Genomic DNA, 16462 nt, shown 5'->3' on the forward strand with positions numbered 1-16462 from the left:
AAGTAGGCTACTGAAAATCCATTTGATTTTTTTATTTATTTATTTTGTTTGTGGGAAGGGGCAAGCAGTTGTACATGGAGTTCTAAGTGACATGACTCAAAATGTACAGTACTATAAAAATATATTTGATTAAAGTGCCCCTATTATGGGTAATGAAAGGTTCATATTTTGGTTTTGGGAGTCCCCAACAACAGGTCGACATGCATGCAAGGTCAAAAAGCATTTTCATTGTCTTATAATATGCATTTATTTTTACCTTACTTGCTCAACGACTCCCAAACGATTCGCTCAACGATTCATTTTTCCAAACCCCTCCCAATATTCGGTGATTGGTCCGATTGGTCTCATTTCATCATGCCTGTAATGCCTGATAAAGCTGCGTTTGTGAGCGCAGTGCTGTTTTGTCTACAGCGTTACCCACTCCAAAAGTGGCACCTAGCGGATTTTCATTCAGACCAATGAAATGTTGTTCTACAGACCACAACTTTCCATAACTTTGTCACTGACTGCCTGCCAAGTGAAATTAAATAGCCTAGAAGTTCAAAAAATATAAATTTCCTCCACTGCCTAATTATTTTACTGAAATCACTGTAAATATTTGTTGCTCTGAAATCAGTGAACTTTAGTAAATAGGGAGGCACTTCCCCACAAGGTGTGCGATAGAATATGTGCTGATTCATTTAAATCAGTGCTGTCTCACCATGTTGTCAGAGACTATTAGAAAATTTCTCTCTCTGTGGTTTGATGCAGTAACTTTATTATTAGATAGCAAAGGACTGGGCAGTATGACAGCTCTGTAATTTATAATACAGAAATAAAGCTGAAATAAATTGCATAATATGTTCCTCAATGCGATTTGATTTGAAGTGGTTTAATGGTTGCAGGTAGTCATCAGCTCTATCAGCATCAGAAGTATTTGGTGGGATCTGATGTGTCACACATTTGAACGTGAACGTGAGAAGTGATGCCAGGATAAACCTTCTGCATTGGGAGCAGAGTTCCGATCTTCTGCCCTTTCTTCAGGGTCCCAGAGTCCCTGTCCGGCTTAACATAGAACAGCTTTTTCCACATGTCCTAGTATTTAATCAAGCAAGCACTTTGTTCTTTTCTGCAAACATGAAAATCTATAATAGTAAGTTGTGCTACATTGCTGTTAATGCTTTTAGAACATTTAACAGATGTGAATATATAAGTACAAACCTTCCCCGCTCAAGTTAATGCCATCATTGATAGCATTGTTATTTTTGTATGGTGCAGCTTTGCCGTTCAGCTTCACATCAAATGTAGCATAAACCGTGGCTTCATCAGATGTCGAGACCCTCATGTTTCCGTTTTCCACCATCTCTGCATCACAAACACACATAAAAGAATAATTCACCATAAAATTAATATTCTGTCATCATTTACATCATTTAATTAATTAAATCATAAAAATTTTCAATTAAAATAAATCATGAAATCATGAATTTGCACATTTTAATGTGTTTGAAAGACAAAAGCCTTCAAACGACATAAAAAAACATGGTTAAATAACCTACTGAGTGATAATTCAAATAAAAATGAATGTGCTTAGTAGTTAATTCAATGATGAAATACTTCTTAAACCTGATATTTTAAATGAAGTGGTCAAATGCTGTGTAGCCACATGACTAATGAATTATATGGATGTCCACAAAACTGGAAGACTTTCTGGGTGTGTTTAAGCAGTAGGCTGTTTTAGAAAAGAACATTTAAAAGAGGAAATAGGGAGAATCAATAAATTATGAATAATTCATTGCTATTGTGTAAATGATATGTAATCATGTAATCCATAAAAACTGCCTTCTTAGTCTGCAAAATATTTTATTTTGTACTCAACAGAAGAAATAAAGTCATACATGTTTGAAATGGCATGAAGGTGAGTAAATTATGATGATTTCTAACATACTTTTTAATTATTTGGTATGTAAACTCATCTATGGTGCAGAATAAAGATCAACACTGGGTTGTTGGGTAGTGTCAAGTTTGTGTGACAACATATTCTGAACAAAATAATGATATCAAAATATTGCACGGCCTTCACTACAAATGTGTAGTCATTGATTTCTGGAAAGAGCTTTCTGGTTATATGGGTGGTTAGAAGAATTACACAAAGGCACAATTTACCGGCTGGCTCCATAGTCTCCACAGCCATAGCTATCACATCTTCTTTTGCTGTTACTTTGGTTACCACTGCAGAGGGGGCCAAATTTCACTGGGAAATTAAAAGAAAAACATGTTTTTTTTGTTATTATTTTTAATATATGCATGTTAAACTCATTCCTTTTGCTTACATTACACTTTCTGTCTGTTTTTTTTATTTCTATTTGTCTGTTTTTGTCTTTCTTGTCAATACCTTCTCTGGCATCAACATGAGAGTTGCAAAGCACTGAAAAAGAAATACAGTGAGACATTACTTTTTGTTTGTTTTTATAATTGTTACATATTTTTTTTTTATTTGCATGTTTACTGCTTTTTCAATATTTTACAAGGACACACCACACAACTTCTGTGAACTTTATCAAATCATGTAATGCTCACAATAAAACAGAAAACTCATTCTTTTTTGTGAGAAAACGTGGGAAATTATTTTCATTTTTATTTATTTATTTTATTTTTGGTTACCTATAATTATAATAATTTAACCAGACTAAATAAAAAAAAAATAGAAGATAAACATATTAGATTAGTCTATTAAATATTCAATTATACTAAATAACTTTAAATTTAAATAACATGATCCAGTATTAAGCAAATGTCCATTTAGCAATTTCTTACCTGCCAAAAGCAGAAAAATGAAAAGGATGTAAAGTTTCATGGTCTTGTAAGTGTTTGTTCTCAGATGTTTCCTTCTATGCTGTTGTCCTCAGTCTGTTTGGCTTAATGAATTGTGAGTTTTTATATCTTGTATGGAGTCCTGTGTAAATTTTGCTTTCAACACAAACACAAACACACACCCAAACACATTTACTTAGGGGCTTATCCCACACCCAACCCTAAATGAATCTATTAAAATGAATCAATAAACTTTATTTATTTTATTTTTAAACTGTTTTTAACAACTGTTTGGAATTTCCCCAAAATTAAGTTTTGGGAGATTTAGTCAGGTTTAGCCCACGTCTGGCTAAAAGTTGTCTCATATGGTTAAGTGTGCACACACACACACACACACACATTTACAAATACAATATAATGTACCAATGTGTGTTTGCAAATATTTATCAATGACTACCATATGTATGTCAATGTTTCCACAAAGCAATTAAAGGCTGTCCTTGAGGTCTGTCTAATTTAAATCAATAAATTATGACATCACAACAAATCTACTGAGTGTGGGAAACCTAATATACTGTAATTATATACTGAACAATATACTGAACAAAATACACTGTAATTAAGAAAGTCATCATAGCTTGCGTGACAAGAGTTTGTGTAGCATGTCTAAATGCACTAAAATAGCTATTAGTTTTGTCACAATACTGGAAATTCTAACTTCAATACATTTCGATACAATTGCGTTTTTGATAACATGGTGAAAATGTTTCTCTTATTGTAGACTCAAACGTGTGTGATATTGGCCACATTATATTTACACTCATGTTTTTAGGAAGCGAAACTATTTTATTATTATTAGTAGTAGTATTATTGTTATTGTTGTTGTTGTAATAGAGAAAATATCAATTATATTTCACAATGAGCATATTAATTAATCAACTTTAGTAAAATTATACTACATATATGTTTAAATTTATCTGAAAGAGTTCAACTTTTTAGCTTTTATTTTGGCTTTTATATTCTGTAAAAACTGGTTTACAAATCTAGTGAGATGTTGTAAACCTCTGTATACACATTGTTTCAAAACAGCTTTAAATAAATTGGTGTTAAAATTTTAATACAACCCGAATTCTGGAAATGTTGGGACGTTTTTTAGACTTTACAGACTTTCAAATTACATGAGCCAATATTTTATTCACAATAGAACATAGATAACATAACAAATGTTTAAACTGAGAAATTTTACAATTTTATGCAAAAAATTAGCTCATTTCAAATTTGATGCCTGCTACAGGTCCCAAAATAGTCAGGGCGGGGGCATGTTAACCATGGTGTAGCATCTCCTCTTTTCAAAACAGTTTGAAGACGTCTGGGCATCGAGGTTATGAGTTTCTGGAGTTTTGGTGTTGGAATTTGGTCCCATTCTTGCCTGATATAGGTTTCCAGCTGCTGAAGAGTTCGTGGTCGTCTTTGACATATTTTTCATTTAATGATGTGCCAAATGTTCTCTATAGGTGAAAGATCTGGACTGCAGGCAGGCCAATTCAGCACCCAGACTCTTCTACTATGAAGCCATGCTGTTGTAATAGCTGCAGTATATGGTTTTGCATTGTCCTGCTGAAATACACATCGTCTGGAGGGGAGCATATGTTGCTCTAAAACCTTTATATACCTTTCAGCATTCATAGTGCCTTCCAAAACATGCAAGCTGCCCATACCGTATGCACTTATGCACCCCCATACCATCAGAGATGCTGGCTTTTGAACTGAATGCTGATTACACGATGGAAGGTCTCCCTCCTCTTTAGCCTGGAGGACACAACATCCGTGATTTCCAACAAGAATGTCAAATTTGGACTCGTCTGACCATAGAATTGTTTTCCACATAGAAACAATCCATTTTAAATGAGCCTTGGCCCACAGGACACGATGGCCCTTCTGGACCATGTTCATATATCGCTTCCTTTTTGCATGATAGAGCTTTAGGTGGCATCTGCAGAGGGCACGGTGGATTATGTTTACCGATAGTGGTTTCTGGAAGTATTCCTGGGCCCATTTAGTAATGTCAATGACAGAATCATGCCGATGAGTGATGCAATGTCGTCTGAGGGCACGAAGGCCACGGGCATCCAACAAAGGTCTTCGGCCTTGTTCCTTACACACAGAGATTTCTCCAGTTTCTCTGAATCTTTTAATGATATTATGCACTGTAGATGATGAGATTTGCAAAGCCTTTGCAATTTGATGTTGAGGAAGGCTGTTTTTAAAGTATTCCACAATCTTTTTACACACTCTTTCACAGATTGGAGAGCTGCCCATCTTTACTTCTGAGAGGCTCTGCCTCTCTAAGACATCCCTTTTATGTTACAAACCTGATGTCAATTAACTTAATTAGTTGCTAGATATTTTCCCAGCTGAAAATATCTAGCAATATATATTTTCAAAATGTCTTGCTTTTTCAGCCCTTTTTTGCCCCTGTGCCATCTTTTCTTGAGACCTATAGCACTCATCAAATTTTAAATGAGCTAATTTAGTCGATAAAAGTGTAAAATGTCTCAGTTTAAACATTTGTTATGTCCTCTATGTTCTATTGTGAATGAAATATTGGCTCGTATTAAAATAAAACAAAAAAAAACGTCCCAACATTTCCAGAAGTGTGTTGTACTTTTAATGCCTGATTGTTGACATTTATCAGCTTGCGGTTTTGAATTTAGATTGACAGCTTTACCAAACCAATGCCACAAAGCATATCAGAAATATTTTACGTTATTATGAGAAGCGCAAACCAAATTTTGAGTTACTGTATTTTAAATGTAATATGATAGTATTTCGTAAGCACTTTTTCAAATTCAGTATTATATTATTATTTTAGCTGTATGCATCTAAACATCTAATATTAGCCTACATTCTACTTCTAATACAGGATGCGAGTAATGTTCATGGCAAGCTGCTTATCAGGGGTATTTATCCATAAAATCACAGATGTTGGTTCCCGTCTGTGTACTCTGCTTCCCTCTTGTGGCCAAACCTGATACCACCAAACCCACAATTTAATTTATACTGAACCTGGGAACATGATATTGCTTATGATAAGAAATCCATTTACCCATCCCTGACTAATGGAAAGCCATAATTGAAATATGAGAAACATTGGTAAGTTTTTCTACAACCCACTGTGTACAGATTATTCAGCAGCATTTTAGGACACTGATGAATGCAGGGGAAAATGGAAACTTAAAAGAAAGCAGGTCAATTTAACTTCACAGTACTATAATTTAACGTGAGATTCAATGTAAAAATAAATAAATACTCTATGAATATGTGCACGTGCTTTAATGCAATCATGATTTATAGCAACAAAAAAAAAACATTTTAATATATTTGCTAGACTTGATGTGACTAGATGTGCAGCATTGATTCTGAGAAACCAAATTTTGACCACATGTCCTTTTAGATGTGAGCCATCTGTATCTATGCACTCAAATAGCAAATGCTGCACATGGTTTGAGGTCAATGTATCAGTACTGTTTCACAATGTTCTCAAAGACAAAGAAAAATGCTAAATTAATGGTTGCTACAAAGAACCACTGATAGAAGTCAGAGAAACACACAAAAAGGACATGAAAAATAAAAGCAGGTTGCCTTAAACTAAACATGAACATTCATTAGCGCACACAGCCACATTACAGATTCAAATGTCATATGATTATTTTTGACTTTGATTACTAATTATCAGTGTGTGTATAACTTCAGTGCATATAGCAGACACTGGATAAGGATAATTATAAGGATGATTAAGGATAAGGATAACAGGATAATTTATATGCTATGATGGTACAATTTACCACATGTAACACTGAGAGCATAATCGTCTTCAAAACTTTATTATTAGATTGCAAAATGCAGGGCACCAGCATAAAGAAAGAAAGTTGATATAAATGGCACAAGATTCTGATTCTTGCAGGTGGCCATCAGCTCTATCAGCATCAGAAGTATTTGGTGGGATCTGATGTGTCACACATTTGAACGTGAACGTGGGAAGTGATGCCAGGATAAACCTTCTGCATTGGGAGCAGAGTTCCGATCCTCTGCCCTTTCTTCAGGGTCCCAGAGTAACTGTCCGGCTTAACATAGAACAGCTTGAAGCAGAGACCTGCCAAACAAATCACGTGGGGAGATAGAAGATTACTGTGAGATTATAACTTTGATGTATGAAATCTTTTTCCACATGTCCTAGTATTTAATCAAGCAAGCAATTTGTTCTAAACTGCAAACATGAAAATCTATAATAGTAAGTTGTGCTACATTGCTGTTAATGCTTTTAGAACATTTAACAGATGTGAATATGTAAGTACAAACCTTCCCCGCTCAAGTTAATGCCATCATTGATAGCATTGTTATTTTTGTATGGTGCAGCTTTGCCGTTCAGCTTCACATCAAATGGAGCATAAACCGTGGCTCCATCAGCACACACGATGTCGAGACCCTTATGTTTCCGTTTTCCACCACCTCTGCATCACAAACACACATAAAAGAATAATTCACCACAAAATTAATATTCTGTCATCATTTACTCAACGTGATCAAAAGTAAGTTTTCAAAACCTTTTTCAACTCTTAATATACAATCAAATAGGATGCATCAAGCTAGATCTGAGCTGTGTTATCAAATATTATTTGTTCTTGTGTGTCTTGTGACAGCTTTTCGGTAAGTAATAATGTTAGTACACATCAATTTCCACTGTATATATAAAAAAATAAAATAAATAAACAGCCTGGTCTGAAGAAATGAAGATATGGATTTAAAACTAAATGAAGGTGTGTAAATGATGATGGTTTTTTTTTTTTTTTTTATTAGTTTATGGCGCATAAGATCTTCGTTAACATTGGGCTGTTGGGTAGTGTCAAGTTTGTGTGCTAACACACTCAAAACAAAAGAATGATATCAATACAGGTACATCTAAAAAAAATTGAATATCGTGAAAAAGGTCAATATTTTTTGTCACTCATTTCAGAAAGTGAAACCCATATATTATATAGATTCATTACACATAGAGCGAAATATTTCAAGCCTTTATTTCTTGAAATTTTGATGATGGCTTACAGATAATGAAAACCCAAAATTCAGTGTCTCAGAAAATTAGAATATTACATAAGATCAATAAAAAATTAAACAGAAATGTCAGGCTTCTGAAAAGTATCTTAATTTCTATGCACTCAATACTTGGTTGGGCCTCCTTTTGCATGAATTACTGCATCAATGCGGCGTGGCATGGAGGCAATCAGCCTGTGGCATTGCTCAGGTGTAATGGAAGCCCAGGTTGCTTTGATAGCGGCCTTCAGGTCATCTGCATTGTTGGGTCTGGTGTCTCTCATCTTCCTCTTGACAATACCTCATAGATTCTCAATGGGGTTCAGGTCAGGCGAGTTTGCTGGCCAATCAAGCACAGTCACACCATGGTCATTGAACCAGCTTTTGGTACCTTTGGCAGTGTGGGCAGGTGCCAAGTCCTGCTGGAAAATGAAATCAGCATCTCCGTAAAGCTTGTCAGCAGAAGGAAGCATGAAGTGCTCTAAAATTTCCTGGTAGACGGCTGCGTTGACTGTGGACTTCAGAAAACACAGTGGACCAACACCAGCAGATGACACGGCAGCCCAAATCATCACTGACTGTGGAAACTTCACACTGGACTTCAAGCAACATGGATTCTGTGCCTCTCCACTCTTCCTCCAGACTCTGGGACCTTGATTTCCAAATTAAATGCAAAATTTACTTTCATCTGAAAAGAGGACTTTGGACCACTGAGCATCAGTCCAGTTCTTTTTCTCCACAGCCCAGGTAAGATGCTTCTGACGTTGTTTCTGTTTCAGAAGTGGCTTGGTAGCCCTTTTCCTGAAGACGTCTGAGCGTGGTGACTCTTGATGCACTGACTCCAGCTTCAGTTAACTCTTTGTGAAACTCTCCCAAGTGTTTGAATCAGCTTTGCTTGGCAGTATTCTCAAGCTTGCCGTCATCACTGTTGCTTGTGCACCTTTTCCTACCCAAATTCTTCCTTCCAGTCAACTTTGCATTTAATATGCTTTGATACAGCACTCTGTAAACAACCACACCTTTCAGTATTGACCTTCTGTGACTTACCCTCTTTGTGGAGGGCGTCATTGTTCATCTTCTGGATCATTGCAAAGTCAGCAGTGTTCCCCATTATTGTGGTTTCAAAGAACAAGAGATACCCTGAATTTATACTGTAGGGATGGTCATTAACTGAAACTCAAATGTAAATATTCTAATATTTTGAGATACTGATTTTTGACTTTCATGAGCTGTAAGCTCTAATCATCAAAATTAAAACAAAAAAACTTTTGAAATGTTTTACTTTACATGTACTGAATCTAGAATATATGAAAGTTTCACTTTTTTAAATAAGTTACAAGAAAAAATGAACTTTTTCACAATCTAATTTTTTACATGTACCTGTATATCATAACACGGCCCCCATTAAATGTGTCATCGATGACTTCTGGGAAGAGCTATGAGGAGAGGTCAGAGAAAACTACATTTGTCTGAGAGATTTGTTTGCTCTATAAGGGAGTCAGAAGAAACACACACACACACACACACAATTTACCGGCTGGCTCCATAGTCTCCACAGCCATACTTTGCATCACATCCTCTTTTGCGGTTACTTGAGTTACCACTGCAGAGGGGGCCAAATTTCACTGTGAAATTAAAAGAATTTTCTGTGTTACTTTACGCTCTGCCTGTCTTTATATGTGCCTGTCTGTTTGTCTTTTTCTTCATTTACATTTCATACCTTGACTAGCATCAACAAGACAGCTGCAAATCACTGAAAAAGAGACACACATCGAGACTTTAATTTGCATAATCATTTTTTTTTTTTTTTGTTTAACTGTCTTTGCAATGTTTGCTTTGCATGTTTACTCTTTTCGCAATTTTTTTAATTGACCATAAAACTTCAGTAAATTTTAGCAAATCTTAAAATGGTAACAATAAAACTCATCTTAATACTTATTCTTGTTTGTGAGAAAATGTTATGCATTTCATTTAACCTTAAACAGATTCAAAGTAAAATTAGAACATGCTTTATTTCTGCTGTAGATGTGCTATTTTCTTCTTTCTGTAAGCAAGTTAAGTTTTAGAATCAAATTTAAGGGAATCATTTTTTTAGGTTTAAAGAACGTTTTCTAGTTTTCTGTCCATTTTGCAATAAAAATTGTAATTTCTTACCAGCCAAAAGCAGAAAACTGAAAAGGGTGTAAAGTCTCATGGTCCTGTAAGCATTTGTTTTCAGATGCTGTCTTCTCTGCCGTCGTCCTCAGTCTGGTAGGAACATTTAACTGTGAGTTTTTATATTTTGGCTGGGGTCATGTGGAAATTCTGCTTTCAACACTCAAACACACAATCCAAACCCAATGGCATTGCATAACAGCCCAAAAGGGGAACAACAGACCAGTCTCTAATTCAAACATGTTTTCTGTTTCAGTGAAAATAAGCCAATACAAAACATACAATGCAAACTAATCTCTCACAACCACTATATTACGACTATTTTAGTTTTTCTCATTGGATATTGTTTTGTTGGGCTTTGTCAGTTATTCTACAATGCACAACTAATTGTGGTGGTAAAAAAAAAAAAGCTAACTTATATTATACTTTATCAGTCTAAACCCTTTGACAGTGTGCATGCAATTGGGGACATTCCAGTTTAGCAATGAATGTTTGCTAAAAGCAAATAAAGCCTGCTCTTGTGTTCTCCTTAAATCAATAAATTATAAAATCACAACACTTCTGAACCACTGAATGTGGGAATCCAAGTGAACAAAATAGACTGTTTTTAGGAATGTCATTATACGTTTCAGTGACAAGTATGAGTTTGTGGAGCATGTCTAAAGGCTGTAATGTATCATTAAAGAAGCTAATGCAGAAATCAAAAAAATAAACCGTTGAATTATTGCAGTCTGATTGCAAATAAACCACAGCACAGAATCAGTTCAACTGTCAGTTGTTATGGCCAGCTATTTCATGTTTCTCCTTTTCTGTTTCGGGCTGCTTTCAACAGTGACAGGATAAAGTGAACATGCAGTGGAAAGACAATAACAAAGCAAGTGGAAGAATGAAATCAAAGGGCCGTTTGTGGTTGTGAGTCAATGTAGGGAATATTAACTGTGCTCTTACAAATCAGAGATACATATTCTTTTGTGTGTGTTCATGAATATAATAATGCACACTTTTGTATTTGCTTGTTTGTCAGTATATACTACAGTATGTTGTAACCTAACCCAACCAAGAACAAATAATGATACCATTTAGAAATCATCACATTTTTAGCATCACAGAGAGAAAAGTTGGCATAATTTGGGGCAAAAATGGAATGCATTGCCATACCACTCACTCAATCATTATCAAAAATGAAATAATTGCATTTTAAGACATAAGAGACCATCTGTATTAGAAATTCTGAAGTTGGACTCGCTTCTCCTGGCTGAGAATGATAATGTTTAAGCATACAAAGACACTTCTCATGTGAAATATTTAGATAAAGACTAGTAATATCTAAAGTGAGTGACAAAGATGTCTTCGGTAGATCATACATATCCAATTTTTATTAATAAATCTGTTGAATCTCTCATATAAGATGGTAACAAATGAACAAACATTTTAATGGAAAAGTCAACCTATTGCCCTAAAAGAGCATTAGTCTGAGCCACAATTGGGCAAAATACGTTTGTGAATTTTTGGAAGACTATAAAAACAGGCCTAATAGAGTTCTGGTAAAAAGTCAAACTCTGTCTGGGACATCCACCCGTGTATTTTTGCATTGTTTAAAAAAGAAAATACCAGACTATTAACATTTACATTTAGCTGACGCTTTTATCCAAAGCGACTTACAATTGCTATATATGTCAGAGGTCGCACGCCTCTGGAGCAACTAGGGGGTTAAGTGTCTTGCTCAGGGACACATTGGTGTCTCACAGTGGATTCGAACCCGGGTCTCTCACAGCAAAGGCATGTGTCTTATCCACTGCGCCATCACCACCCATCAATATACTTGATATGATAAATACTTGTAGGGTCATTAGGGAGTTTTACTTTTTCAATTCTCAGTCATGTCAAGGTTTTAAATTTCTCCACTAGAGGTCAATATTGTCCACTGAAAAGAGTACTAAGTTCAGAATCATCTTGATCATTTTAGCAGCTACATTATTCAAATCATTAAATATTGTGATGTTAGTACATATCATTTTAATTTTTATAAGTAAAGGTAATTGTAAAGAGGAATACTTTTTATGCAAATCATCATGCAAAAAATATGTCAGGTATTATATTATAAAACAACATACCATTTAAATATACATTCAAATACATTTTTGGTGGTCATTAACAACACGAAAAATGCAATCATCACTTCTTGACATAAGAGTTAGACATTGTTGCAGATAAGATGTGGTTAAGTACAGGAAGTACACAAAGATTTAGGGGGGAAGTGGTGTGTGGCCAAGTATGGTGACCCATACTCGGAATTTGTGCTCTGCATTTAACCCATTAACTCAAACCCACGACCTTCAGGTTACAAGTCCAACTCTCTATCCATTAGGCCACGACTTCCCCTCAATATAGAAACTTCTATTGCAAGAACAGGCTCATAAAAGGCATTTTAGTCCTCCATTTGCTAATTAATAGTTCATACAAAACTGTATTGTCACACTGTATATTTCGTGGCTGAAATGTACATTAAATTTTACCTTTCACAGTTTGAACTCATTAAATGCATTCAGTTTTTTGTTCGCAGTTAAATTTAATTGCAGTTATCTATTTTTTTCTAAATTAATAGACACATCCTTCATTACTGTTTACTATAATATAATGTAATATATTATACAAACACAGAATTGTTTGGGATTTATTGGATCACTCTATGAACTGCATGACTGTTTGTAGCAGTGTGAAAATGACAGTTTGTTTTCCACCATTATTAGTCTAGCAGTCAACTTCAGGCCATGGAGACCGCGGAGTCAGCGTGTATATCTTTACAAACAGCATTCAAATTTTTGATGCCACCATGCAGTGGGCTTCATGCAAGAAAGCCTGAAAGCATGACAACTGTGGCATGTTGCCTTTCCTTTTTAAATGTTTTTAAATATATATATTTGTCTCCTGTATCACTAATGACTAAAGAAAATTAGGAAATGAATTCATATCTCCCCATTCCAGTTTTTCCCGTGCAAATTAAACTTAAGGTGGGTGGACAGATAGAAAGACAGTTCTCTAGAGTAATCATTCAATACGCCCTAGAATTTTTGACTCTCATAACCTAATGTCTTCTGATTTGCATACCTGTCATGCTAACCTCATGATCAGGCTGCTCCTTCAGTCCTGCTCATCTTTGATAGTAAGGTTATCTTTGTCCTCGATTCTGAGGAGGACTCTGAATCAGACCCAGAACATCTGAGAGCCTCCCATAAGTTCTTTCTGAAATCCTTAGACACATAATAAAAGATGAAAGGATCGAAGCAGCTGTTGAAGGTGCTGAAAGACAAAGCGATCTGGTATGGTACATAAAGGTTGAAAGCTGATTTGGAGTAATGCAAAAGCAAGAGAATGTTACTAGGCAATAAGCAAACAACAAAAACCATTAACATCAGCACAGTCACTCTAATCGCATGGGCAAAACGCTGCCCTTCAGCCATAAGGGTGCGCAACACTGTAGAATAGCAGAACAGCACAACCACCAGTGGAAGCAGGAAGCATATGGAGAAGAGAATAGCAAAGTACGGCAGGAAGTACTTTTCTTGCTGTTCTATGGGTAGTGCATCATGGCAGGTTGTTAGAGGAGAGTCGATTATCTTATAGGACTGCTGTGAGGCTAATAAGGGCACAACAGCAGCTAAAACCACTATCCAAACCAAAACACTCATACAGAGAGAATTCTTGTTACTTCTAAGCATCTTGGCACCAAAAGGGTGAACGAGAGCTATGTAGCGATCCACAGCGATCAGTGCCAGACAAACCACTGAGCCATACATGTTTCCATAGAGGAGCCCAATCACAACACGACAGAATGGTTCTCCAAATGTCCAGTTGTTGCCCAGGAAGTGGTAGAAAATACGGAAGGGGAGCACCAGCAATAGCAGAAGATCGCAGATGGTGAGGTTGATCAGCAAAATGGTGGATGGGAGCTTCTTGGTTCGGAAGAGCAGCACCCAGAGAGCCAATAAGTTAGATGGAAGCCCGATGAAAAAGGCGAAGAGGCAGACAAGAGGAACCACTAGTGTAAAGCTGTAGCTCTGGATCTGCTCCTTGTACTCGTCTGAAAGTGTACCGTTAATCAGAGGCATGCCTCGCGCCTCTAAGTGGAGGAAAGACAGATTTGTCAGTTTTATTTATATCTTGTTACAGCTGAGGTCATAAGTTTACAGCCCCCTTAGAGAATCTGGAAAATGTTAATTATTTTACCAAAATAAGAGGGATCATACAAAGTGCATGTTATTGCTTATTTAATACTGACTTGAATAAGATATTTCACATAAAAGATGTTTACATATAGTCCACAAGATAAAATAATAGTTGAATTTATAAAAAATTTAAGGGGGGGCTCAAGGGACTCAAAAAACAAAACAAAAAAAACAGCTGTGGATCATTCAAGCAACAACACAGTAGTAAGAATCAAGGGTATGTAAATTTTTGAACGGGGTATTTTTATAAATGCAACTTTTTTTTATTTTATCTTGTGGACTATATGTAAACATCTTTTATGTGAAATATCTTATTCAAGTCAGTACTAAATAAGCAATAACATGCATTTTGTATGATCCCTCTTATTTTGGTAAAATAATTAACATTTTGCAGATTCTGAAAGGGGAGAATGACATATTAAGAATCCTAAGAATGACATATTCATTCAGTCACAATGTAGGACCACCCAGAAAGCAATCAGACATCACTTGTCCCTACACCTTATTTTGCTTAAAATTAACATTCTATCGTTTACTCATCATCATGACTAATCATTTACTGTGTTCTACGTAAGTCATAAAAGTTTGAAATTATGTGTATTGACGCCCATTTGAGATTGTTACAAATGAGATTGTGTGAAAAATTGTGACAAAAGTCAAAATTATATGTCATAATTTTGAGATAAAAAGTTTAAATTGACAAAATGTTATAATTTCAAAGAAAACGTCTGACTTTCAAAAAATGATGACATTCTAAATTATATAATTATGACATAAGTTATGAAAAAATGTCAGTCAATTTTTCAACTGTCTTATCAAAATTTAATTAATTATTAATTATGTCTGTCTGTCTTGAGAAGATGAAATTATGACAAAATGTCAGTCAACTTTTCAACTGTCTTAAAAATTTAATCAATTATTAATTAAATTAATAATTGTCTGTCTGTCTTACAATTTTGACTTTTTATGTCATAATCATGATTTGTATGTCACAATTTTGACTTCTTTGATCAGTACGGCTTTTTATCTCATAATTTTGGCATTTTACCACATAATTATGACTTATGACATTTTTATCTCATAGGCAACCTAGTCTATTCACAATGTCAAATTTGTATGTAATTTTTTTTATTTCTCTCCGTTATGTGGTGAAATGGCTTCCAAGACATGAGGGTGAGTATTGAGTAATGATGAAATTCTGAAATAATTTACATTTGTGGGTGACCTACATTCTAAAGAATGACTTATTTTAAGGTCTAAAAAGATCTGCGCACTCTAGTCTACTTGCAGCGGTAGGCTACCGCAAAATGATATAATGTAGATATGCCAGGGTTCCTCAAATCTTACCCTGGAGGGCCAATCCACTGCAGAGTTTAGCTCCAACCCTGATCAAACTCACCTGTCTGGGATTTTCTAATGATCCTGAAGACGTTGATTAGCATGTTCAGGTGTGTTTGATTAGGGTTACAGCTAAAACTCTGCAGGAAAGTGGATCTCTCTGCATGTTACAGCTCAGTGTACACATTTTCTACACAAACTGTTAAGTTACAAACAAGGGAGATTTATAATTTATTTAAACAATAATGGTGCTTTACTGTAACTTTTCTGTTAGGCACAAAAAGGCGAACATTTCATACATGGAAACTAATAAAAGACAATTAAAACAGGATGTGTTAACCTTACAGTTATTAATATAATGGGAAATAAGACTTACTGACACTGATGTTTGAGCTGTGCACCTCTGAAGCTGATGAGACGTTCAGAAAAATGAAGAGACAGAGAAAAGGAACTCGAGGAATTACAAAAAATGTCATGGCGCTGAAATCTCTTTCTTTAAATAAAAGGTAGATTTTTTTTTTTTTTAATGGTTTTAAAGGTGAAATCTGTCCTATTGGTTCATTTCTAGAGGTGTGCTATTCAAAGGTTGTAGACGTACCGGTCCACCGCGCCTCTTTACAGTTTATCCTCTATTCGCTTATAATGGTTAAACAGAAAAGTGTTTTAATAGTTTTGTTGTCTCGTGTGGTTTCTCATCCCTCACCCTCGTGAGTTTAGACCAATCAATGAGTCTCTCTTGGCTGTTCCTCTCTCTGAGTCGGTGAAGATTTGAAACAGATTTGAGTCACGTCTCACTGTTTATACATTTATCTGCTACTTTACTTCATAGGCTATAGCTCAAGTCGTTTGAAATGATAATA

General features: G+C 35.4%; 3 protein-coding genes across 3 annotated transcripts; all 3 read right to left on the minus strand.

Moving 5' to 3' along the window:
• Window positions 1-895: 895 nt before the first annotated feature.
• LOC306883608 (leukocyte cell-derived chemotaxin-2-like) lies at window positions 896-2836 on the minus strand (the record flags this gene model as incomplete). Its single annotated transcript, XM_079438975.1, has 4 exons — window positions 896-1074; window positions 2054-2099; window positions 2146-2233; window positions 2797-2836. 4 exons carry the CDS (start codon window positions 2834-2836, stop codon window positions 907-909), a joined length of 342 nt encoding a protein of 113 aa, XP_079295101.1. The 3' UTR covers window positions 896-906.
• Window positions 2837-6111: 3275 nt separating this feature from the next.
• Window positions 6112-10222, minus strand: LOC306883781 (leukocyte cell-derived chemotaxin-2-like). The gene is made up of 5 exons (XM_079439263.1): window positions 10039-10222; window positions 9605-9637; window positions 9419-9509; window positions 7153-7304; window positions 6112-6946 (listed from the first exon to the last, which is right to left on the minus strand). The coding sequence occupies exons 1-5, from the start codon at window positions 10076-10078 to the stop codon at window positions 6780-6782; spliced, it is 483 nt and encodes a 160-aa protein (XP_079295389.1). The 5' UTR covers window positions 10079-10222; the 3' UTR covers window positions 6112-6779.
• A 1171-nt stretch (window positions 10223-11393) lies between these two features.
• LOC306883782 (proteinase-activated receptor 4-like) lies at window positions 11394-16250 on the minus strand. Its single transcript, XM_079439264.1, has 2 exons — window positions 15979-16250; window positions 11394-14158 (listed from the first exon to the last, which is right to left on the minus strand). The coding sequence occupies exons 1-2, from the start codon at window positions 16076-16078 to the stop codon at window positions 13167-13169; spliced, it is 1092 nt and encodes a 363-aa protein (XP_079295390.1). The 5' UTR covers window positions 16079-16250; the 3' UTR covers window positions 11394-13166.
• Window positions 16251-16462: the final 212 nt, after the last annotated feature.

The sequence above is a fragment of the Barbus barbus genome (assembly GCF_936440315.1).
Source record: "Barbus barbus genome assembly, chromosome: 17".
Taxonomy (NCBI): Eukaryota; Metazoa; Chordata; class Actinopteri; order Cypriniformes; family Cyprinidae; genus Barbus; species Barbus barbus.

Coding starts and splice junctions, on each gene's coding strand:
- LOC306883781 (XM_079439263.1), bottom strand. CDS start 10,078: ATGAGACTTTACACCCTTTTCAGTTTTCTGCTTTTGGCTG. Junction 9,510..9,604: donor TCTTGTTGATGCTAGTCAAG/GTATGAAATGTA, acceptor TTAATTTCACAG/TGAAATTTGGCCCCCTCTGC. Junction 7,305..9,418: donor GGAGACTATGGAGCCAGCCG/GTAAATTGTGTG, acceptor TTTGTGATGCAG/AGGTGGTGGAAAACGGAAAC.
- LOC306883782 (XM_079439264.1), bottom strand. CDS start 16,078: ATGACATTTTTTGTAATTCCTCGAGTTCCTTTTCTCTGTCTCTTCATT. Junction 14,159..15,978: donor CAGCTCAAACATCAGTGTCA/GTAAGTCTTATT, acceptor TCCTCCACTTAG/AGGCGCGAGGCATGCCTCTG.